Below are 26,926 nucleotides of genomic sequence, written 5' to 3' on the forward strand. Positions count from 1 at the left end.
AGCGAGGGGGCTGCCAGTGGATCAGCGCCCCGAACAGTTTGGGGTTCGGTGCCTTGCTCAACAGCACCTCGGCAGTGCCCAGGAGATGAACTGGCACCTCTCCAACCACCAGTTCATGCTCCATTCATGATCCACACAGGGATTCGAACCGGGGACAGGAGAACAGGAAGTTAAATAAAGTTGCTAAAAGCCAACACTGTTTTCTCTGTCTGTTAGATCTTTACACTACAGTGTGTATTATGTTAAATGGTATCACAGGTGATGTTTAATGTGAACCGCTGGTGTAACGTTACAGACCTCCACTAGCAAACAAACTTCTACCTGCCTTGGCGCTTTCAAACTAATCTCACATACATCGTGAGTCGCAGACTATTTACTGGTACAGTAAGAGGTGGAATTAAACATGAGCATTTCCAGAATCTTATAGTGTATTCCCAGCTACCATTCATTTCATAGTGCATCCCCACAGGTGTTTTCCATTACTGGCTGATTGCAGTAGGGCAACACGGTAGCGTTGTGGTTAGCATTGTCGCCTTACAGAGGTGAGATGGTTCCTGGTTCAAATCCCGGCTGGGGCCCTTCTGTGTGGATTTTGCATGTTCTCCCTCTCCCTCTGCGTGGGTTCTCTCCGGGTTCTCCGGCTTCCTCCCACAGTCCAAAGACGTCTCATCTCATCTTCAACCGGTCGCGGGGGCAGCAGCTCTAGCCCTTTCCCGGGCCTCATTAACCAGCTCTAACTGTCCAGTGTGGAGATCTAATCTCACCACCTGGTCCTGGGTCTTCCCTCCTCCCAACAGTCCAAAGACACATAGATAGACGTATTTTACATAATGTCAAAACTATCACTTCTTCAGATTATTGAAATGTTAGTTCAATTGGTAAGTTTTTTATAATAATTAACTGGCTGCGTCTTACACATTGCAACTTTAACGTAAGCACTTTATCTTTTTAAGCTATTTTAGCACTAAAAGTAGCCTTGTGTTCATGAACTTGTACTTTTCTTTACTTGTGGACGTAATTAAGGATGAGCTCACTAACAACACTGGAGATGATGGTTTGCACAACTCTGCAACCCTGAAGGTGTGGTTTGAATACAAATCATGTTGTAGTATTAATTGAATTTGGATGGTTAAAATATGGTATTATTCTGTTGACAGCTTTATTTATAGATATACTGTATGTATGAGGTGTATAAATGGCAGTAGAAAATAATTTAATGCAGAACTTGAAGCAGACTTAACCATTTCTAACAATTTCCTATATCCAGGTACGAGAACAGATATTTTTCTCAAGTTTACCCCGAACGATGTCGATGTTTAATACAACAATTTTGCAAATATCGGATACCAATACAGAGAGTGGCAGAGAAACAAAATAATCTTCATTTTAAATACATGAACTGAACTGTTTTAAGGTCACATCCCTTCATTACACTGTCTATGAATGAGCACAAATTCAATCATAAAAATGTATGCTGCTCTCCCTCAAGAAATGCTGGAGGCATAAGAGGGATTTTTGGAAACACTCCTGTCTCCTGTGCTTCATGTTAGCAAAGCGTATAGACCCAATCACAATGTTTGTTACCTGAACTTCTGGGTAGAAAACTGCTGTGAACAATTCAACGTCACCTAGCGAATGGGCGAGAAACAACAGAGATATATTCCCACCTCATTCCTCTAAAATCTATGTTTGATGCTTTGATATCTCATCAATAACAACAATGTCACTCATTGACTCTTACCTTACTAATCTCACCGCCGGTCGGACTGCTAGTTTTACGTAGATTTGGTTTATCAGACAAGCTATCAAAGCAACACAGAACATAACATAAGTACAGCAGAAACATCAGAACGGTTGGACTGTCGTGTTTAACTGTATATCTTGAAACGTTGCAGTTACGGCTGAAAAAGACAGCAGAAATTAACAAGTTTGCAAATTTCACATATCAGTGCGATGTAAATCAACCGCCTGTTTTCTTTCTACCTGGAAGTGATTATTAGCACGACATCACAGTGATTCTGCCTATTGTTAACTTAAGGCCTTGAAATAGACATAAATAGACATGGGTAAGTGAAAAGGCTTGAATTTGTAATGTTGTAATAATTATTAATCTTGATCCATGTCTCAGACGAAGGCCTTGAAAAGTCCTTGATTTAAAGAAGCCGTGGGAACCCTGCCCTGAACAGATTGCCAGTCATCCCAGGGCAAACACACACACAACCATCCACACTCACATTCACACCTAAGGGCAATTTAGAGCTGCCCGTTCAGCCAACCTGCCTGTCTTTGGACTGTGGGGAAGGTCTGAGCATGATGAGAAGGAGCAGACATGTGACAATTTGGGAGGGGTCTGAGCCCGTCCGCCATGGTGGAATCCTACGCTACTGGTTGCCAGGGCAACACTGCACCAGAGAGTGAATCACAACTTGAAGCACATAGAGAGGGAATCACTGCGTTTAAACTGAGATATGACCAGACAATTTTGAAGAGATGGAGAAGAATAATGCGAAAGAAAAGGGTCCTGACATGGACAAACTTACAACCAGGGCCAAGCAGAGATATTTAGAATAAGTCTTATTCTAAATAACCAGGGCCAGGCAGAGATATTTAGAATAAGTCTTATTCTAAATAACCAGGGCCAAGCAGAGATATTTAGAATAAGTCTTATTCTAAATAACCAGGGCCAGGCAGAGATAAATAGTGAAGCTGGCAGATAGACGGTGTTGACCCATACAAGCTGGCTGACATGTTTTGCAGCTTGTAATTCTTATTAATGTAAAGTTGTAATTTGATTTTGGCCCAGTGTGTGTCTGTTTTGGACTTCAGAGAAAACCCACACAGGTGAGGTGACAGTGCTAACCACTGCCCCTGGCCCCTCGGATGTTCCGCTTACCAATGATAGGTCAGACATATGCTTGTGATCATCTTGTCTAAAGTCTAAGAATAAGTGGAGTAGGGATCCCTCTAAAACTTAGGATCCATATGTGCATTTATAGCCAACTGAGATATGCTGGGGTGTGAAAACATCATGACTCATTGGCTCAAGATATATTCTTAAAATGTCTGTTTTCATGTTTTTTAAACAAGCATCACAATCCAAAAACTGGCAATCATGTGGCCGGAGAGTGCAGAGTAGGCCTACTTTTGTCTGGCAGTTTTGTATGTTGGCTCATTTTGTGGCTTCAGATGACCTACTTGCAGTCCTGTGGATGGAGTGCTATAGCTGCATTTGTGCATATAGAGAGCTGCAGTTTTGTCACCCACTGTTGTGTAAAGTGAACGAGCAATTTACATATAACAATGGATACAGATAGATATAGCAATCCAGTCAACACTGAAATGGTCCCATCTAATGTAAACTAATGAACAATTCACATATTAGATGTTTATGTTTACACGTCTATATGTATGTTTGTATGTGTATATACACTGGAGATCAGAATTACAGAACAAGTTATTAATATTTGATTAATTCTGAAATACTGTTCTTTTTTATTGATCATAATTTGATAGAATATCCTGTAGTTAGCACTGTCGCCTCACAGCAAGAAGGTTACAGGTTTGCATCCCGGCCTGGGCCTTTCTGTGCGGAGTTTGCATTTTCCCCCCGTGTCTGCGTGGGTTTCCTCCGGGTTCTCCGGTTTCCTCCCATAATCCAAAGACATGCACGTGTTAGGTTAATTGATGACTCTAAAATTGCTTGTAGGTGTGAATGGTTGTCTGTCTCTGTTCGTCTCTATGTGTCCTGTGATAGACTGGCGTCCTGTTCAGGGTGTACCCTGCCTCACGCCCGATGTCAGCTGGGATCGGCTCCAGCACCCCCGCGACCCCGACCCCTGGATAAGCGGTTGAAGATGAATGAATGAATGAATCCTCTGTGTCTATACCACTGCTGTACTAACATGTTTTTTAAATAACCAAGGCACTTCAACAAAATCCTTTATTTTGTGAAAAATACAGTGATCAAAATGAAAATGAACAGTGTTCATTGTGTCAGAAGAGAAGATTTCAACAATGTTTTCTTCTCTAGGATTCAAAAATGAACAGGAAGTGTAGAGGCCACAGCTTTGAATGACTTCAGCACATCTGCACCCACAGGACATCACTAGTTTCTCACACTGCTCTGGTTTGATCTGGGTCCATTCTGACTCAGTCTCTTCCACAGTTCACTAACTGGAGTGGGTTTCTTACACATTACTTTGTCACCAAGGATTTTCCAGAGATTCTCTATGACACTGATTCTCAAACTGTGGTACTTGTACCACTGGTGGTACTCAAACTCTCTCTGGTGATACTTGAAGGAATCTCAAAAATAAAAAAAGGAAACATTAATTACTAAATAAATATAACACTAAGAAAATACTATACTTTTAAGATCTGTGAAATTTAAAATAAGTTGATCATTTCCTGTCATGTTCTTGTTTCAGTATCAGCCTGCTGCGTAGTCCCGTTCATGAGTTAGGAGCTAAACTGTGATGGAAGAGAGTGAGCAGAGGTAAAAGGATTGGTCTGAAAACACTGACATGTCAGTTCGGATGTTCTTCCTACAGCGTGGCTGAAGACAGTCAACAGTAAATAATCTTCTGATTAGGAATAGACCTTACTGTCTGCAGCTGAATAGTGTAGACCTATGCTGCTGTACTTTAACATTGGTTTAATGGTGGGACCTGAGAGAGTCTGATATTTTCTGACGTGGTACGTCATGTGCAAGGTTTGGGAACCACTGCTCTATGGGGTTTAAATCTGGACTCTGGGCTGGCGTGTGACAGGGGTATTGAAGGTATTGTATGTTGCTGAAGGAGGTTCACATAAACATTTGCATTCACCCGGCCATGTAGCTGTACAAGAGGCCCAACTCCTGCTGCAGAAAACATCCCCAAACCATGACATGACATTAAAGTTCAGTACATTTGGGTCTGATGGGAAACATTATGTTCAGCATCGGACTGGGAATGAGTGACCCTAAAGTGTATGAAGTCAGTTAAATTTGGAGGAGAAAGTATCAGAGTCCGGATCCAAACCCCATAGAGAATCTCTAGAAAATCCTTGGTAACAAAGTAATGTGTAAGAAACCCACTCCAGTTAGTGAACTGTGGAAGAGACTGAGTCAGAATGGACGCAGATCAAACCAGAGCAGTGTGAGAAACTAGTGATGTCCTGTGGGTGCAGATGTGCTGAAGTCATTCAAAGCTGTGGCCTCTACACTTCCTGTTCATTTTTGAATCCTAGAGAAGAAAACATTGTTGAAATCTTCTCTTCTGACACAATGAACACTGTTCTCTAATTTTGATCACTGCGTTTTTCACTAAATAAAGTTTTTTGTTGAACTGCCTTGGTTATTTAAAAAAACATTTTAGTACATCTACAGTATTACAGTATTAGATGGCAGAGACACACACACACGCATGCACACACCACGCACGCACGCACACACTCACACACACAGCATTTCACCAAAACGCTTGTACACAACCCACAACAGTGTGACTCCTTCTGACACAGCAGCAGGCTTAAGCCAGAATGATACAGAATGTTCTGTGCTTCTCTGAACACCACACTGTTCCACACAGATTCTTACTTTGTACAGGGACATTTTCTGAATATTGGCAAACAACGTACAAGCCCCACTGCTGGACAACAAGTTATGTACTGACAATTTAAGCTTCGCAAGAAACTTCTGATTGGCTAACTTTGTTACCAGATAAACAGCGATGGCAGCTCCCAGTAACCATCCACAGTAGACGTCGACAGGATGGTTTCTGAACTAGATGATCCTGGTTATGTTATAGTGTACTGCCACAACCTACTGAAAACTCTGTTCAACTCTATACGTAACAAACTGTAGTCAGTAACTCGAACGAGTAGTGAGTCAAGCAACGGGCAAAATGAAAACAACATTGTGAAAGGGAATTGTTTCCTCTCGATTATTTTCTTTTCAGACGAAATCTTGACTGAAAATGAGCTCTGATTATTTGCCCGGTCCTATTAAGAGGATATGAAAACACACAGGAGGAGTTTTTGCCCTCCTTGTGTCCTTCATACCCTGCATTTATTAAACACCTGCTAGGACAGCTAACACACAAACAAACACACACACACACACACACACACACACACACACACACACACACACACACACACACACACAAACACACACACACACACACACACGGTGTCCAAGTTTCTTTGAAAGTCGCTTCCCTGTTGCAGATGAATATTCAGCATTGTCCTTGGCTGTCGTAACATGATAATTATCAGAAGGAACACTTTGTCTCTTTTTCTTTATAGGAAGTCTTTCCCTTCCCAGCATGCAACTCTGGCTGCCTTTGCTGCCGTCTACATCTCTGTAAGTGGTTGACACACACTCTCTTATTTAGACATTTACTCACAGGTGTGAAATGGATGTTGTATCACTAACTGAGGTGTGGGATTATCTATTTTCTATCGATATCAAAAGCTCTTCATTGGGTCATTCTATGTTACAGATGTACTTCAACACAGTGCTGACAGACTCTGCCAAGCTGCTGAAGCCTCTCCTGGTGTTCTCTTTCGTCATGTTGGCCATCCTGGCCGGGCTAACCAGGATCATCCAGTTCAGAAACCATCCTGTCGACGTCTACTGTGGATGGTTACTGGGAGCTGCCATTGCTGTTTATCTGGTAACACAGTCAGCCAATCAGAAGTTTCTTGCAAAGCTTAAACTGTCAGTATGTTGCTTGTTGTCCCACAGTGGGGTCTTGGACGTTCTTTGCCAATATCCAGATAAGATGTGTCTCTCTTGCAGCTGAGGTGAAGCCTGTTGGGCAAACTGAAATAAATCAATTCAATTCAATTCAATTCAATTCAATTTTATTTATAGTGTCGAATCATAACAAAAGTTATCTCAGGACACTTTACAGAGTAGGTAAAGACCACACTCAATGACTTATTTATGATTTACATAGACCCAACAATTCCTCTGTAGAGTACGGTGGCAACGAAAACCTTCCCTAAAACAGGCAGGAACGTCAGACAGACCCAGCTCTGTGGAGGACGGCCATCTGTCTTGACCGGTTGGGGAGGAAGAAAAGGAGAGAGAAAGAGAGAAAAGACACACAGATGGACAGAGAGAGACAGACAGACACACTTCCAGAGATGCAAGCAAAGCCTAAGCAAACAGTAACTATAATATGTATAGTAATGTGAATATAACGTTTATGTTAAGACAGTTAATACAACAGAATAGTAGAAACAAGCACAGCTAAGGTGACAGAATATGAAAATGATAATAATTAGAACAAAGAACAAACAAAGTAACAAAGTAACATCTTATGTTAGTTACTAGCCATGTAAGGTTGTGTCTCTTGGTTTGCTGTGGAAAATAATGGGATAGCAGTGGAAACCATCGTAGCTTTGAACCCTGAGGCATGTTCCAGTAAAGATCACCTAAATGTTCATTTAATAATGAATCATTGGTCGCATCTAGATGAGTAGTACTGCAGAAGAGTGGCGTTGAAGAGGATTATACAAGCTCATGCCAGCTGTAATAGGAGGCTTAGGATTGGTCGATTTTGTCTTTGGAAAGTCCTGAAATCCCGGTGGGTTGTGATGGTTTGTTCCAAAACTAGTTGAGATTTAAAAGTCAGAAATTACACTGACATCTCCAGTTGCCTCTCTGTTGGCCCTGCTAAATTTGAGCTGGATTTATGCAATTATAAGTGTAATTCCGCCGTTAAATCATCCCATGGTCTTTTTTGGCACATACATACATCAAATAAGCCATCGAGATAGGTTTTTCCGTGTACTGTTAACGGACAAATCCGGAAGAGTCACTAACAGTCGCTAACAGCCGACCGTGGCTAACAGTGATTAGCTCGGGGCAGTACACGCATTCAAACGTCTTTTTTAACCACTAATACTGCTCAAAATAACAGCAAACCTCTGCAGCAGGATGAGAAGAGTCTCTACACAGAAAACAAAGCACCAATGGGCTCCTTCCTTTTGGATTGACTTTGGTAATCCACTTGAATGGACTTTACTATGAGAGGAGCTGGTACAGGGGCCAGTAGGTAAGTCTTTAAAACACTCTTTCAATAAACTCTGGGTTCTCTAACTACGTTGTTGGTGCTTTGTTTTCTGTGTAGGGACTCTTCTCATGCTGCTGCAGAGGTTTGCTGTTATTTTGAGCAGTATTAGTGGTTAAAAAAGATGTTTGAATGCCTTCACCTCACTGCCCCGAGCTAATCAATGTTAGCCACGTCTCGCTCTTAGCGACTCTACCGGATTTCTCTGTTAATAGTTGTTACACAGAAAAAAACTTGATAAGTCTCGATGACTCTATTTGATGTACAGTATGTTAGTGGCGAAAAAAGACCCTGGGATGATTTTACACTTTAAGTCTATTTTCTAAACATTACCTGTCCTTTTTGCAGTTGACGTTGGACAGTGATGATATTAAGAAAAAGGAGATAAAATGAGCTCCAGCAAGCAAAGTCATATAGCAAGACCTTCAGCAGTGGTCATAAAATGCCTCCCTTGGTTACAGTTGCTAGGCATGTCAAGCTTTCACATCCAGCATGTCAACAGGATGTTTTCAACAATATCAATGAGAGATTTTCCAAAAAAATTAACAGCTAAAATCTGGAATAGTGGTGAAATATCAGAGAGAGGTAGATTGAAAGGGTAACAACATGCATTTGAGAGCTATATCGACAATATGACTTTAAAGTGTTGACGAGTGCAGACGAGTATTGTGAATAAAGAGGACAGTAAAATCCTGGTTCACATGAAGGATAGGAACAACAATGTTTTGCTACAGAAGAGTAAGTCAATACGCTATGGTAAGCCGAAAGGCAGAGCTGGAAGATCTGCTTGTGGGTTCTGGGAGAAAATATGTTTCCCTCAACACGTACTTGAGGGTACAGTTTGGTTGTATGGGAACGTCATCCCTACGAGAGCTGGCAGCCTGGTAACTTTATTGGATGAGGGTGGTGTGACGCCGTTGCTTCACTGTTTTAGAAGATGTCAGTGGAAATACATCCAACAAGCTAAAGCACATTCAGTAGCATCACCTGATATGCTGATCACCGGGACAAGGGACAACAACCTAGAGGCCAACTCCTTATCCACCCTGCTCTCAAGCACTCCTTAAAATGCTGTCGGACCTGCAGGTGTCACATCCACAACGTTCACCTGCTCTGAAAGCTTACTGCTACAGCTTATTATGGTCCTGGACTAACGTAGGATTACACAGTTGCCGTTCTAGGGAGGGGCTTGGTGAAGGGCAAGTTGTACCTTGTACAATTACATGTGGGAAATAGAATTGATTGACTCATCAACAATAAATACCCCAAGCAGATGCTTAAAGGGTGACAAAGTATGATATGAGAAAATAATGGATGAGGTCGAGGGATTTCCTTGAAAGATCAAGAAAGAAAAGCTAGGTGTGTTTAATCGTCGACCATTTGTTTGTAGTCTAACTCATGATCTTAAGTGATACTATGTGTTACGGTTGCTACGGTTACCTGCAAATTTACCTCACATGTATAAACCGGGTATATATTTGAGGGAGGAAAATATACAACTTTAATGAGGTAATGATGAGATTATTCCTATAGGAGACATGTTGTGCGGATGTACTGGCAACACATGGTTCAGTGTATATTCACTATAGTCCAGTTTTATGGGCTCTAAGTAGACATGAATGTTTAACTCTGCGTAGAAACTGGTGGATATCTGATACCTCCCACACACCATCACCCTCCAGCCCACACACTTTCAGATACACATGTCCAGCATGCACTCAAACAGACTTGACTGAACACACACACACACACACACACACACACACACACACGCACACACACACACACACACACACAGTCCTGTCAGCTGCCTACATCTTTGTTGTTCTGCTTCCTCCTGCAGGGAGAAACACTGGCAACAGATATGTGAGGTCGTGCTCTGAAACACCAACTCTTCAAGAATCAGTCACCGCACAGTGTAAACTACATGCATTTCACCAGTAGAGCTCCCTTATTTTCATGCAAATAGAAAAGGATTTGCCTGGGAAAAGGATCTCCGAGTATCTTAAGTTGCAAGATTTGTGTCCTCCCTTTTGAGGATCATTACTCACATTTGTCCTCCAGGCATTCATTTTGCACAGTACAGGCTACACTGGGCTATTTCAGGCTCTGTGTTTGGCATTGTTTCATCATTCATCACAGCAGAAATGGAGAGAAAAGGAGATAAAATGAAACTGATTGGTAGCCTCCACTTGTCTGTGTGGACAGGAAAGCTGCTGATTACTTGACGAATAAAAAAAAACGTCTTACTCTCTCAGTAAACAGTTTTTAATTATTCTAATCAACATATACTTAAAAGGTCATTCAGGTGTAAAATCTTCCTGTGGTCTATTTCAACACTTGCATACATCAAATAAGCCATCAAGACAGTTTTTTTTCGTGTATGATCTATTAACGAAGAAATCCAGTAGAGTCACTAACAGTGGTTAACAGTGATTAGCTCGGGGCAGTATGCTGAAGGCATTCAAATGTTTTTTTTAACCACTAATACTGCTGAAAAAAACAGCAAACCGCTGCAGTAGCATGAGAAGAGTCCCTACACAGAAAACAAAGCACCAATGGGCTTCTTCCTTTGGGATTGACTTTGGTAATCCACTTGAATCGACTTTACTACGAGAGGAGTTGGTACAGGGGCCAGTAGGTAAGTCTTTAAAACACTCTTTTAATAAACTCTGGGTTCAATAACTACGTTGTTGGTGCTTTGTTTTCTGTGTAGGGAGTCTTCTCATGCTGCTGCAGAGGTTTGGTGTTATTTTGAACAGTATTAGTGGTTAAAAAAGACGTTTGAATGCCTTCACCGTGCTGCCCCAAGCTAATCAGTGTCAGCCACGTTCGACTGTTAGCGACACTCCAAGATATCTCTGTTTATAGTTTATACACAAAAAAAAACTTTCTTGATGGCTTATTTGATGTGATGAGATGAGTGAGTGATGGTTCATGATGCTTGAATGCATGAACAAATGTAAGATTTGTCTTGCATTCTTGTGACTTTGGACTTCTCCTCTTTTGCTCTATCATCTCTATCGGGCGTAGCTCCGACCAACACGATTGGTTTACTGGAGTGCAAACAAGCCAGAGCGTTTTTCCCCCTATCCCAGAATTATGATCAGCATTTGCAGCCAGAACATACTCCAGCACCGATACAGCACTGTGGAGATCTTTTTAACCATTTCTTTAAAACAGTAAGGAAGACAAAACAGACCTTTACGAGTGTGATTGCAAATACACAACTACAACCTTTAAAAAATAGTATAATTCAATAATATATGCATGCACTGCTGTCACCATAGTTACATCAACCACCATCAGTTACTGATAATACCGGGCCACGTAAGGTGGCAGCAAACCCCCTGAGCATATTAAATTGAGAGCAGGTATGTTTTACAAATTCAACCTTTCATTTTTTAGAGGAAGAATGTCTTATTTGTTTTTTTAGTTTGACTGTGCATAGTCTCACTAAGGGCACTAGGCCTACCTACTACTTAGTAAATATGAGAATGATTCTTAGAGGAGGAGTGTATCAGGTTATCCTTTTTTGTTTTCATTCTACAGTCTACAGTGGGGGAAACATACACATCATACATACATCTAGACGTGGAAACGCACACATCTAATTTGTGAATTGTTCTTCAGTTTACATTTACTGGAACGATTTCAGTGTTGACCATGTTGGCACTGTGGGTGACCACCATCATCTATTTAAGGGTGCACAGGTGAGCACATGGAGTTCTATTGTTTTGGACCATGGGTCGCTAAAATTGGATTGTTTTTTATTTTAAGAGATGTTCTTTTGTTTTATTTAATGAATGAATGGATTGCTGTATCCAACCACGGTTACTGCCATTTTGACACATTTGTTTTTGGTGAAGAACAAAGAGACTGGAAGCACTCCATCTAACATGCATTCATGACCGGAATGAAAAGGCAATAAAATAGAGTTAGAAAAAGCTTGCTGTGCCAAGATGTGGCTGTTATTAAGGCTGACTTTTACCTTAGTCTTCTGTTCAGAAGGGGCTGAGGTAAGTAGGCTACTGTCATCCTTAATGCAAGTAGAATGAGAAATATTCAGTGTACGTAACTGAGACTTCAAACTGGTTCACTAGGTCCGTTTCCACTATGGTCAAATACCCGTAATGAGGAGGGTCTATTTGTTGGCCCTGTGGAAGAGCAGGGCCAACAAACAGACACTCAAACCTCTGAGAGAAGCCTGGTTGCTGATTGGATGTAGCTCTGAGCGGGACGGGACGTGTGGTAGTACAGACCCCACCAAAACACGGTGAAGTAGAGTAGACACTTTTATCCAGAGGTGAAGAAGAACGTAGCACAGAAAATGATCTGTACACGAACATCTCTGCACGGGTTTGTTAAATGAGTGCTGCAGCGACCGGGTTGGATTCTGACCTGTGGCCCTTTGCTGCATGTTCCCTCTTTCTCTCTCCCATTTACACACACACACACACACACACATACACACACACACACACACACACACACACACACACACACACACACACACACACAATCTTTAAGATGGAGTGTTTTCCTCAAAGCAATTTCAGTCAAAAACAACTGGACTGGTTGTTTGTCTAGGAAGACGTTTCACCTCTCATCCAAGAGGCTTCATCAGTTCATGTACGCATCTGACCAGGCTGAGACTGGTCAGATGACCAGGCTGGACCAGTCCCAGCCTGGTCAGATGCGTACATGAACTGATGAAGCCTCTTGGATGAGAGGTGAAACGTCTTCCTAGACAAACAACCAGTCCAGTTGTTTTTGACTGAAATTGCTTTGAGGATAACGATGACCTGGACGAATGAGAACATTCACAGGCATGGAGTGTTTTCTTTCATGTTACTTGTACATAAGTTGACGTTGTGAATAATAGGGCCACCTTAAATCAAACTACAACTATTTTGTATTTCTCACTTTGAGAAAGAACGGTGCGCCGCTGAAACACTGATCAGCTGATCAGCTGATCACCAATGAACCAAACCCATTCAGAGTGATACGACAGCTCCAGAGTCTCCTAAATCCCTCTGGGGACTTTTTTTGTAATGGACTTTCCGTGCGGCCACATGTTATCCTGATGGAAAACACACCTAATGTTACCTAAGTATGCCTCTACGTCGGTGACAGCCATTACGGATTCAGGGTGTCTGTCTGTCTGTCCTTCCATCTGTCCCATTCTTGTGAACGAAATATCTGACGAAAACTTTAATAGATTTTCTTCACTCTGACTTCATAAAACGTGTTTCTAACATGATGAAGTGCTGACAATTTCTATCAAAAAGGTCAAAAGGTCAACTTCACTGTGACATCCTATTGTTTCTGTCCATTATTCAATGCCATAACTCAGAACAGGGAGACATTTTGTCAAATAGTAGAGAGCAACCACCAACATTTAAACCTTTCTTGCCTCTAAACTTTAAAACTCTGGCATTGCACACTTTAGGACATGTTTAAGTACTAATTCATCTGTTATATAGTCATATTATTATGGGATGAAGGAACATTACAACAAATGTGTGTTTGGATTTCAGCTCGTAAAAGAAAGAAAGGAGAAAGCATACCTTTATTTGTCCCTTGAGTGGAAATTATTTTTTCAGTCTGTTGTTATTTTATTTCACACACACAAACATGGTCTATACCAGGGGTGCCCAATCCTGCTCCTGGAGGGCCACCGCCCTTCATGTTTTATGTTTCACCCTGCTCTAACAGAGCAGGATAGCTGTCACTCAAGAGGCCACGCCCCTTATTATTTATAAACTTTAACCTCCAATAAAGAAAACAACTAGCATGGTACAAAAAAATTCACCCCCTCAGTGTTGTCATGGAGATATGACTTAAACATACAGACTAGAATGTTCTTTTGTCCCAGGCCTTAAACAGGTTTAATGATGCTGTAAAATCGGCCTGTTTAACATGGGGGTCAATGAGAAACTGCTCTATTATGAAACCGGCCCGTACTGGACACTCAGAGAACTTCAGTTTTTGTCACTTCCTGATTGGATCAACCAGGAAGTGGCTGTGGTGGGGGCTTCCTCTATACACATGCATTAATGGAGAGATGTCCGAGCAACAGGGCTTGGGGGATTGGTGCCTTGCTCAAGGGCACCTTGGCAGTGCCCAGGAGGCTAACTGGTACCTCTACCAGCTACCATTCCACACTACACATGTGGTCCATACAGGGATTTGAACCCTCCGGTTCTCAAGCCAAGTCCCTACGGACTGAGTTACTACCAAGGCAAGTGAGGGAGGTGTGTGTGGAGGCCAGCAGTCCTCTGCAGCTCACCTCCATATCTCATGGTATCACAGCAGTTCCGTATCACATTGCCATACTCACAAAGCCATTGCTTTGGAGGCATCCAGTCATCACCTCTCTTATTGATGGGCTAAACTCCGGCCACACATTCTCTGTAACGTAGAAATACATTACATCACTTAAGATAAAGACAGTTACGCTCCACCAGGACTTTATGAAAGGCTCTGGTGCAGGGCCGAGGAGCTGACATGGCTGCCACCTGGAACTGGATTTGACAAATTCTTTGTTATGCTTTTACCTCTGTTGCATGCGCCTCTGTGTCTCACCGTGTGTTTTTGTTTGCTTGTATGCAGGGTGTGTATGCAGTGGGGAATTTCCAGCCCAGTGAGGATCGGTCGAGAAGTCGAGCACCTACACCCACCCTAAGAGAGCCCCCCCTCTCCTCCCTACCCAACGTCAGCCAATCAGCAATCAGCAACAGCCACCAAGGTAAAAACGAGCCGGCCAGGTGTCTATTAGAATTTCAGATTATATCACCCCATCCTGTGAACTACTAGAATACATCATACATGCTAATGAGCACCATCACACTGTGTACCAACAAAGCAATGATGCCATAAAAACATTAGCTTTAAGCATGTCACATTATCAGCTAAGATAAGTTAGCTGTTAGTAAGCTAATGTTAGCAAGCCAAGGTACTTGCAAACACAATACTGCATAGCAGTGTTTATCCAGCATAATTATGAAATAACTCCTCTATGTAGCATTACTGCTACAGCCACGAGATAATTACTGCTTAGTCCATTAGTTGTTACTTTTTATTCATATTATTATAATCCTAACTGATTTACAATAATACAATTCCCATCATCTGTTAGCTCAATGCTAACAGATAATGTATTATAAATGTTTATAATGTTATGTATTATACAATCACATGCGCTCATACGAAAAGGCATTCTTAATGTCAAAATGCTTCGGCTTTACTTACAGAAATATAGATAGCTAGTCTTAAACTGACATTTGGATTTTTGACTTGGATATTGTCTGATAATGTTTCCTACCACAGTTTCCTCATTCTCCTCGCTGATGCCACTCATCTGCTTATATCCACTTTGGGTTATAGCTTATAAAACCACGGTTCTGGGTTCTTTACTGGTGGGTCATCCCTATGTTCCCTGAGCCCATTTCCAAGTAAAGGGTCCTATGTTCCCCGGGTCCTATGTTCCCCGGGTCCTATGTTTCCTGTGCCCATTTGACAGAAAAGGGTCCTATAATCCGGTCCTATAAACCGGTCAGATAAGCCTCTGCCTTTGCAGATTTAATTCAGCATTTTGTTAGGATTGGAAGTTACGTTTAAGGTTAGGTTTTAGCGGGAAACGGGCACAAGGGGACTTTCTGGGTCATTAAAACACTTTAAAAACCTCCTTAAAAGACCTGAGTCGGTTGTAAAAAGGTTCAAATGATGGTTCAAATGTAAATTTATATTTAAAAAGCAATCCAGGGTTTCACTGGAGAGGAGAGTCAGCCAGAGATGATTGGATAATTAAAGTACCCTCCTTCCTGCACAATTGCTCCCTCTGTATGTCAGACATCAGGAGGTGCCATTCTATTATCTCATTTAAAAATTCAAATGAAGTCAAATAAACAGAATAAATAAAAGGTTAAATAATGTATTAAAACTGTGTGCCTGATATATATATATGTACCCAGGATAAAAGGTTAGAAAATAGTGCTTTAAAAGTGCTTAATATTGGTGCATGCATTTCTAATATTGTGCCTTAATTACTTTAGCACCAAAACAAGTTAAGTCATTTATCTAATTTCTACACAGTGGTGAATTAACGTTTTGTCTTTGTAGGGCAGCATAAATAGGTACCACTTAAAAAAAAAAATGTAGTTCTGTTTTCCTGCTCCTTTAAAACTGACTTGAATTTCCCCCATAAGAATCGACTGACAGGTCGATCTGAACGCTATTCCAGTTTTCGTGAGCAGATGCACCGGGATGCATTTAGATCTCAAGTCGGGAATACAGACATGGAATCATCAACGTCAGCCTTGGATTGCTATGGATTGCAGCATTAGTCCTTTTTATGGGTCAATCTCCAAAACTGGTGGATCCCTCGTTTCCCAGTATGCAAATCAAATGGTGTCTTTCATTAGACCATCGATGCTTGAGAAATGTCCAAACACAATTTGTAAAGCAGACTTTTTGCTAAAAATTAATCAAAGTCTCTAAACCATGGACCTGATGATGATTTTTGTCTTTCGACTTTAGTATGAGTTAGTTCCTTTAACTTGAAAGTAAATACATATTATTACACACTATTTGCATAGATGGATGGAAACCCTTTTTTCAGCATGTGACATGAACTTCAGTGTTGAGTTGTGATGCTGCTTATCTGATGTCTGATCCTAATATAAAACTCATCAAACCTTTGATGCTTTCAAATCCAAGCTCTTTTTAATAATGACTTCCAATGAGTACATTAATCTCATCCCCAATTGAACTTGACATTAGCAGTATGACCTCTCCCTTTTGTCCACTTACAGGTCACCACACCCTGGCTCCCAGCCAGCCAGAGCCCATCATCACAAGGACCTCTTCCCACACTCTGTCCCCCAACCGACCAGAGCCCATCCTGACGCGTAGCGCCTCCTACAGAGAGCCGTCTCTGTCCAACTTGAAGAGAGCCAGCGCTGAAGTGGAGGTGATAACCCCATCCAGTCCCCTGGGCAACCATGACAACATGATGACCTTCAGCAGCAGCACACTGCCTCGGTAAATATGTTTAGTAATGTCTTTATCTACTTGTTTGGTTTGGGAGAGAGAACACGGTCCTTGAACTTTGCTTAGCCATAATACACCACGTTTCATTGTCACATACTGCTCCACCTGTTGAAGGCTGTTTGATATCGGCTTTACTGCTCTGTTTCAGGGATAGAGGACTTGCTGTTTTAGTTCAGTTAATACCAGCCTGCTCAGCTGTTTCCACATGGAAGGAACTCCACTTAACAGACTCAGACAAAGCAGCCAGAGGCATGGCAGGGACTAGGATTATTAGGCATGATACATGGCATCCAATTGAGTTGGGATATGGTTAGCCTTAGAATGACACTAAAGTTTCAATACAAGTCTTAAATCTTGTTTTTTTTGTAGGCGTGGGAGTTAGAGATATACTCCGTAAGTTTATCATCTATTTAATTGTCTTTAAAGTCACTGTCTACCAAGAGTGATTTATCATGTGACCCACCAATCAAAGCACTTGTTGCCTTTTTGCTGAGACATTCCCTCTCTAGATGTAAATAAGCCTCCGTGTTGGTGACTCTGCTGACAGTGGTTGGTCTGTCGACCCAGATCCTCACTAACGGCTATGCTGCATTCACTTGTACTTGGAAATTGGGGAAATTCCAACTTCTGAGTCAGGCTTGTAGTAAGGGCAGAAGTGTAATAGGAACGTGTGTGTGTGTGGGTGTGTGTGGGTGTGTGTGTGTGTGTGTGTGTGTGTGTGTGTGTGTGTGTGTGTGTGTGTGTGTGTGTGTGTGTGTGTGTGTGTGTGTGTGTGTGTGTGTGTGTGTGTGTGTGTGTGTGTGTGTATTTAAGAGGGGAACATATAGGGGTCGGACTGGAAGTAGAGAGGTGAATGTGTTTCAATAAAGTTTACAGAAGAGCGATGGAATAAATAAAAATAACACAACGGATTTCCGTCAATTTGACTCAGAACTTAAAATTTCCTGTGGGCCGTTATTATATTTGAAATACATATATTTCTATAAAAAATATTCTTGCATTTTTTGCCTGAGGCGTAGCAAGAATAACACTCAATGTATGACGTACGACAATAATTAACTCTACATTGTGTATAAATCAATCAGACCAACTTTATTAATAAAAAGCTTGTTAACAGTGCAGCTCAGTTTGCTCAATAATGCATATGACGGCGCTACAATGAAGAGGCTTTTTGTTTAGTTTCCATGATTGACAGGACCCTTTCTGCTGATTTGGTCATCGTTTAACAACAGTAGGTCAATCATGCGCATAACTTGCGCAGTTTAGAGACCAACAGAGGAACAAGCGTTAAAAAGTTTGGATCTTTATGTCTTTGAAAGTTGAGCTTGGACTTGATGCAGTGCAACAGACTGTTTCTGACTGAGGAACGGGTGAGCAATAATGTATTTTCTTTCCATTCTCGAGGGCACGTCACTAAACTGCCTGTGAATTATCTGATTTATTTGCACATGTACATCGATGTCAGCTAATGTCATGTCTAAACCCACTCTCCTCGGTAACGCTCGCTCACATCACTAAAATAAAATAGAATAAAAACATAATGATGATGAAAATCGTCCAGTACAGTAGACTTTTATATGGCTGCATTAGCAACAGCCACAGATGCAACATTATAGAAGTGAAAACTGCAAAATTCTGATGTGTCCACACTGACAACAAATCCAACTTAAAGCAGACTGACAAGTGATAACTTCAGAATCCAACTTAAAGCAGACTGACTTAATAACTTCAGAGTCAAACTTAAAGCAGACTGACTTGATAACTTCAGAATCAAACTTAAAGCAGACTGACTTGATAACTTCAGAATCCAACTTAAAGCAGACTGACTTGATAACTTCAGAATCAAACTTAAAGCAGACTGACTTGATAACTTCAGAATCAAACTTAAAGCAGACTGACTTGATAACTTCAGAATCAAACTTAAAGCAGACTGACTGGATGGTGGTTTGGTTTAACAGTGACTCTGTTAACTGGAGACTTTTTGCTGAGTGCCTCTGCCGTTGCCGTAGTGACTGCAGATGATGAAAACAGGATTCTGTTTTTCAGAGAGATTCTCATAGACTGTATGAAATGAGATACTCAGATCTGTTTTACTAACGGTACACCAGGAGGACAGGAGACACTCTGCTGCTGGGGTCTGTGCTCACCTTTCTTAACAGAAACATTAACCTACTCAGTAGACCTGCCTCAACGGGAGTCACACATGACCGTTCTTGTTCTCAAACTACGTCACAGTTGTATGTATCAGACCATTTTCAAACATTTCTTGAACTCCGTCTAAAACGGACTCTGACTTCCAATGTTTTCAATATTTACATTTTTACCCCGTGTTTCATGTGTTGGGGATTTGACTGCCAAAGAGGCCGCTAGAAACAAGTTATCTCTATTCATATGGAGTACAACTTTAACTAATATCAACATTTCTCAAAGCTTTAAGTATCAGAATGGGAGACTTTTTTCTCATGAAAAACCCTCTGATCCGGGTTGGTGAGCCACTGACATGATGCAGACCAGTCCAGCGCTGCACAGTAACGTGTGTCAGGTAGAGGGTTACTGAGAGATGTGGTTTCTGATTTCTGATAGGAGCATCTTATTAAAAGTGTTTGTTGTTAAAACATAAATGAGTATTGTTTGTATCTTTCTTTGACAATAGCTGACGGTATATTTAGACCTGGAGGCGCTGTGTCGGTTTGAACGTCTATAATGAAAAACAACAAATGGGCAAATATTCAAAGTAAATGATACTGATGATTAAACAGTAGCAGACGGTTGTATTTCTGACACTCAGATAGATCCAGCCAAGATGCGCTCTGACGGTGCCGGATCCTGGATAGTACAACTTAGTCTACGAGGGGGAGGGGGTTAATCCTGCACACTAAGGAGACAGATTAATTATTATAAAATACATGAGTTATTTTCACATTTTTAGCAACAGTGTTTATTAATAGGCTTATATTTATACCCAAATAGGCTATTTATCATGGTTTATTGGGAGAAACCAAGCATCTATATGTAAAATCAGACATTTAGCACCCCCAGAGCCAGAAAGGAATAATCCATTGTTTCAGAACTACATTTTGCGCATTTTTTGACGATTCGACTGTGAGCTTGGAAGAATCCGGCTCCTCAGAGTCACCCCTAATCTAAATGATTAACTTTCCTTCAAAAAATCTGATTGATTGTTTCATTTATGTACATTTTATTTTGACAATCTTATAATTGGTTAGCGAAACGAAAGCAAAATGTAAACAAATGTTTACATATTAACATGAAAAAGTGTAGGTTTCAACTGGCAACACGTTTAAAAATACACAGGCTAAAATAACAAAACTTTCATTTTTGGTGAACCAAACCTAACCGATTCTAACACCACAGCAAACTGTCTTCTCAAATGTAACAATTGAACGTTACTTTTCAAAATCCACATAAAGCACTCTTCACATTGGCATGATTTAGATGTCACTTTTAAAACTTAAAGTAACAGAAAGTTACTCCCATTATTAACTTATCCCAAAACGAGAGAGACTTGGCCTCGGAAAAAAGATCATGGGATGATGGGATGAATTACACTCTACACGCTGCTGAATAAATATAAGAGAAAAACAGGAATATGTTGAGACGTTTTAGATAAAGTAAAAAAAGATGAGTCAACCCAAAATATTGATGTTGATGCTTTTTAAGCGTCAACGTCAGTGATTATGATGCCTAATAGTGGCAGCCAACCTCTTCATTCGGCAGCTATATCCCACAAAGTGACTGAGTCAGCCTATATTGGCTATAGCTCAGCTACACATTGTGACTGAAAAGCCAGCTGTCCGTCCTCAGTGGCCAAATCATGGATGTCTTAATTAATCCACATAACTAGGCTATTTATAAGAGTAGCTAATTCACTGTTTACATAATAATCAGGTCTAAATATCATCATATGAATCATTATGCTATTTACACAATTGACTCAGTCAAACCATGTGAAAACTCATTTTTATATTCCAATAAGAATGAGTGTTTAACATTTATTCAGCTCTTCCATTACCATGAGTAGTTTGTCTGTTCCCCCATCATCTTTTTCTGTGGTAAAAACAATGAGGGAACAGGAAAATGAGTAATGGTAATACACTCGTGCAACAATCTACTTCTGTTTTATCCCTCATAAAGTTTCTTTGCCCCTTTGTCCAGGTCCCACGGAGGCTCCTCATTGGAGGAGGGTCGCATTCCACGCCGTCACGCCTCCATCCACACATCAATGGATTCAACCCGGTCCAAACAGCTGCTCAGCCAATGGAAGAATAAAAACGACAACAGGAAGCTATCCCTGCAGGTGATGGATGGAATAAGACCAACCTCCTCATCTCCTCAGAGGAACATGGAACTACGCTGCTCATCTGAACCGTCTGCCATGGGCCTGGAGGCAGAGCTCCGAGGTGGGACATACCTGCCTACACTTATCACTTGTCAGGAAACAGAGCTGCGTGCTGGGGGTCACATCCCAGCTCAATACATGAAACTAGCAGCAAGCTCTGTTCCCATGTCCAATCATAATCACCTGACCCATAATGGCAGCACTGGATTGGCTGGTGGGGCCAGAGTATCTATCCAGTCCCGGCCTGGATCCTCCCAACTGGTTCACATTCCTGAGGAGGAAAACCTCACAAGCAAGGACCAGGAGAGTGAATCAGAGGACAGCATTATGGATGGAGGCGGGTCAGTGAGGGAAAAGTGGCTGAGAGTGGCTGAGAAGACCACCATCCCCTGCAGGCCACTCAGTGCAGGAGGACAGCCTCGTCTTATGCAGGTGAATTATTCTTTTTCTTCACTAACTTTACCTGTTTTTAGTCAATCTATCCCTTGTGAATCTAAAGCAAATGAAGTTCGTCTTAGATTACTTTACACAACATTCATTTAAAAGAGGGTTTTGTTAAAAGTGACATAAAATAAGTGCATTTAAACTCAATAGGTATAAGAGCTGGATGTCATTAGACGTGTATCAAACTAAGTACCAAAACATGTTCAGAGTAATCGTCCTCAGTTCTTTTAGTCTCTTACCAGTCTCTTTGTTTGTACAGTACCAGTTCAATATGTTATCTATATAATAATGTGTGTAATGTGAGATCAACCCATTACCTCAATGTCTAGTGATGCTCAAGGTTGCCACATGACTGGTGGGTTGCAGGATAGGGACATACTCAGGACGTACAGACTCTCGGCACATGCTTCCACTCACGTTGGCTCACCAAAGGTGTTGTAGGTCAGCATTCAGGGACGCTGCCTGTGTCGCTGCGGGTAGCTGGTTGCTGGTGGAGAGTCAGGATCATCTTCCTCTGATGAGTCTTGTAGACTTTCCCCAGGCTCTGCAGTGTTGTTCTCACCACCTCCATCAGCTGTGATGCCTTTGTTGTCAGTCTCTGCCTCCTCTTGAGCAACCGTTGCATCTTCTAGATCTGGTGCTCCGTCTTGCATCGTCAGAGTTGGTGCAAATGGCTCTGCCTCTGGATTCAAATCTGCAGCTCTGCAGCACACCGGCTCAACCTCATCACTGCTTTCGCTGTCTAAGTCTTCCTTATTCGCTGATTTGGTCTTGTCCGTGTCTGTATTTTGCTGTCTTGTTTTTCAGGGTTGGGTTCTGGTTTCCCCAAGGGAAGACTGTCACATGGGAGTAGGAGGTTCCTCTGCAACACACGAGTCTTACCTCCTCCCTCTGGTGCTACTTCATACACCGGGCTGTCATTGCTCCTTCTCTTCACCACCACAAGCACTTTAGTTTCCCAGTAGGACCTGGTAAACTGCGGTCCTACTGGCAAGTTACGCACAAGCACCATCTACCCGGTTGCAGGTCGACTCCATGTGCTCTTTTGTCATAGCCTTTCTTGCCTCATAGAGCTTTCCGGGCCGCTGTTTTGGATGTGATCTCATTGGCTTGTCGCATTCGGTTTTGCCAGTTATGTACATATTCAGTGTAAGTCTCCTTTGCCTCTCTGGGCTGTAGGTTGAAAAGCAGGTCTACAGGCAAGTGAGGTGATCTTCTATAGAGGGTGTAGTAGGAAGAGAACCCTGTGACCCCACTGCGGGTGCAGTTGTACGTGTGCGCCGGTTTTGTCAATGAGCTCCTACAGTCAGCCTTCTGTTCACTTGTTAGGGTGTGGAGCATTGACAAGTTAGTTCTATTGAAGCGTTCACACTTCTCGTTGCCTTGGGGGTGGTAACCTGTTGTGTGGGACCCCCGCACGTCACAGCTCTTCTGTAGCTGGTCCATCAGCTGGTTGTCAAACACTCTCCCCATGTCGTGGTGAATTCTCTCTGAAAATCCAACACAGTGCAAAGTCATTGAATAGTTTTGGCAGACTTGTTTTCACGGCGTAGGTTTGGACGAAACCAGTGAAATTATCGATCACAGTAAGAATGTACTCGAGCCCCTGTTTGCATGTCTCTAAGTGTAGAAATGCTTAATGCTTACTAGCTCACCTAGGCGTGTTGTGACAATGGTTGTCATGGAAGCTCTGGTTGCTTTGTGAGGTCTCTTTGCCTTGAGACACTCACACTCTTGGGTGACAAAGTGTTCTATGTCATAGTACATACAGGCCCAATAGAATCGATGTTGGATCAGGTTCAAAGTCCTCTCAACCCTGAGATGTCCCATTTCTCTGTAAAGCTTGTTGAATACTGTTTGATGCTGTTTTGGGAGGAAGCTGTTGTTTGTCTCCTGCTTTCCTAAATAGAATTCCATCCTCATTGACAGACAACTTTGCCCACTGTCTCATTAAGTCTAGTGTTTCTTTGGGGACCGTTGCTACCCAGACTAGGGGGGGGGGGGTCTCTAATTCCCTGCATTGCTGCACTGAACACTTCCTGGCCCACCTCCTCTGTACACTGTGTCATGAACACATTTATGTCTAATGGCATGCTGGATAAGCCATCTGCATCTGCGTTACTCTTTCCCAGCCTATACTTAATGGAAAAGTCAAACTTGGACAGCTCACCCACCCACCTATGACCTGTAGCATTAAGCTTAGCTGTTGGGAGGATGTTGGTTAAGGGATCGTTATCTATTTATACTACAAAGTGTGGGGCATGATAAAGATAATCCCGAAAACGTTCACATATTGCCCATTTTAGTTCTAAAAACTCCAATTTCCCTTACTGCATGTGATAGTTCTTTTCAGGTGGCATTAGAGTCCTGGAACCATAGCTTATAACTACCATCTTGCCATTCTGTCTCCCATTCTTGGTAAAGTACTGCTCCCTATCCCTCCTGGGATGCATCTGTGTTGAGGACGAATGGTTCGTAGTATGGGAGGAATCCCATAACTCTTCTAAGGCTTGGACTGGGGCCACCTCAGATGGGTCCATAGTGTAGCCTTGTCCAGGCACCAACCGTCCCAGAAATCTCACCATCCTCTTCAACACCTCACACTTGCGGGGCTTAATCCTGTGCTCCTGATGTCTCTGTAACACAGTTCTCAGGTGCTCAATGTGGTCCTCAAAGCTTGGGCTATGGACCAGACTGTCGTCCAGATACAGTTTACACATACCATCTCTCAAACCACGCAAACAGTCTCCATGTTCCTCTAGGCTGGCTTTCCTGGTCACGGAACCGCTGGTGATAGGCCTTCCCCTGGTCCAGGACGGAGTGACGGGAGCTGCCAGTTAGAAAGTCAAGCATGTCTTGGATTCGGGGTATGGGATTGTGATCAGGGGCCGACTTTTTGTTCAGCTCCCTGTAGTCGCAACACAGTCTTAAAGTCCCATCTTTATTTCGCACACACACAACAAGTGAGGCATACGAAGGGCGTAAAGGAGTAATCCAGTCCTGATTCAACAAGCCCTGGATATACTCTTTCACCTCCTGGTGCAGTGGTTTTGGGAATCTCACTAGAAAACTGCTGATATGTTGAAGACTGGGTCAAAGGATTGTTCTAAAAAGCTGCCCCCCAATTCCTGGCCCTGCCTGTGAGTAAGCCTAACACATGGGCTATCTTGGTGGTGTCGTTAGCATAAGTGAATGGCTGTTGACCAAAAACCAGTGAGCACTGAAAAAGAAATGTTTTATACTCCCCTGATTTTCCATCATCATAACGCTCAGTTGCAGGAACGAAAGGTTCACAGGGCTGTAGATTACTCACGGGCATAGCTGATGAAGAAGCCGAGATGGGTGGAACATTGAGAGACTTAACCTGTTGTTCTTCCATGCGAGAAACACAGACAGAGAGCTGGTTAAGATTCTCCAATATCCCTTGAAGCATCTGAGAATGTTGTCGGAGCAGAACTCCTTGGGTGGACACCGCTTGGCAGACGGAGAAACCTTGTGAGTTTGCTTCGGTGTCTGCTTGGTCTATGTTTTGGCCAGATCGTTCTGTCATGAACAGTGACTGGGAAAACAGGGAAACGGGGACCCAAATGCAGACACAACTTAGAGTCAGATTCTAATGATTTAATAAAGATAATCTTCACATAAAAAGTGCACAGTGAACAAGGGGAAAAGGAGTTGGGTCTTGTGAGTGGTGACGCGCTCTCCAGAGCGTGCCCAGTGTCAGTGAAGAATCTCTGATAGTTCGTCTCTCCACGTGGTAATGGCGTCCTTCGGATAACAAACAATTTGTGAGTTGAAGGCAATGGCCACAGGGAACACACAAGCAGTGGCCCGGGGGTTGCCTACCCTGGCAACACCCGGGCCACTGCCCACTGCAGGCAGACTTCGTCCCAAAGAGAATCTCTGAAAAATCCTTGGCAACAAAGTAAAGTAATGTCTAAGAGACTGAATACAAGTATTTCCATGGCTAAATCAATGAAAGGATGATTTAGAGATTTGAATGCTCAAACCTTATTATGTTTTTAATATTTAGGAACTGAGTTATTTTCTGTTATCATAACTCCATGATGGCAACGGCTGATGATGTTTTTGGGTTGTCCATCTGTCTGTCCATCCATCCCTGTCTTGTGAACTTGTTACCTTGGGAACCCCTGGGAATGTCTTCAAGTTTGTCACAAATGTCCACTTCGACAAAGCTGAACTGATTAATTTTTGGAGGTCAAAGATCAAGATCACACATCTTTCTCATTCTTATGAACGCAATATCACAGGAACACCTTGAGGGAATGTCTTCAGATTGTCAGTAGGGGCTCAAAGGTGTTCAAAGGTCATTGCAAGTCACATTTTTGGACATTATGCAATGCCGTTACTCAAGAACAGCAGGCTTGGATACTGAATGGGTTACACTAATCTTCAAACTGTGTGAAGATCTGAAGATGTGTGTGAAGCATCCATGTTTCACCAAAAACTATACTTTATATCTTTTATTAAATTCCTTCAAAGACATACATATACTGTATTATGTAAGTCCAGACAGTCATAAAAGCAACATGCAACTTGATTTGTTGGCGGAGGCATATAACTGTAAAGGTAATTCTAGTTGCAAAATGCAGTGGTGCAAGAAAACAAAAAGCATTTAATGTTGAAGTATCTCGAGATGCCAACTATATCCCTGACCTCATGAGTCAATGTACTTCAAAAGCTTATTCAACAACTTCTTATCTGATAAGATTGAATAGCTCACATTTCACTGTCATCCTCCTATTCCAGGTGATAGCCTTATCCAAACAGCAGGGTCTGCTTCACTCTCCTCGGTCGGAGGATGGTGGCAGTACTGTCAGCTGCACAGGATCCATTCGGTACCGAGCCCTGACGGACCAGGACCCTTCACCACCGGCCTCCACTACCGGAGCAGTGGGAGGAGGAGGTCTGTACAGCTAATAGACTAATAATGCATATCTGGTGTGTGAGACTACATGTGGATCCTAACAACATCAAACATCAC

The 26,926-nt window shown here is 42.2% G+C and overlaps 1 protein-coding gene across 1 annotated transcript in view; it reads left to right on the plus strand.

Moving 5' to 3' along the window:
* The window catches only part of LOC310958052 (phospholipid phosphatase-related protein type 4-like), a gene marked incomplete at both ends in the record, with an annotated part of 53,427 nt that overhangs the window by 23,841 nt on the left and 2,660 nt on the right, over window positions 1–26,926 (plus strand). The window contains 6 exons of the mRNA XM_083928850.1: window positions 6,289–6,346; window positions 6,486–6,659; window positions 14,679–14,814; window positions 16,880–17,108; window positions 21,294–21,909; window positions 26,692–26,848. Of these exons, the coding sequence (XP_083784976.1) occupies window positions 6,289–6,346; window positions 6,486–6,659; window positions 14,679–14,814; window positions 16,880–17,108; window positions 21,294–21,909; window positions 26,692–26,848 (1,370 nt within the window). The remainder of the gene's footprint in view (window positions 1–6,288; window positions 6,347–6,485; window positions 6,660–14,678; window positions 14,815–16,879; window positions 17,109–21,293; window positions 21,910–26,691; window positions 26,849–26,926) is intronic.

The sequence above is a fragment of the Echiichthys vipera genome, assembly GCF_963691815.1.
Source record: "Echiichthys vipera genome assembly, chromosome: 15".
In the NCBI taxonomy this organism is placed as follows: domain Eukaryota; kingdom Metazoa; phylum Chordata; class Actinopteri; order Perciformes; family Trachinidae; genus Echiichthys; species Echiichthys vipera.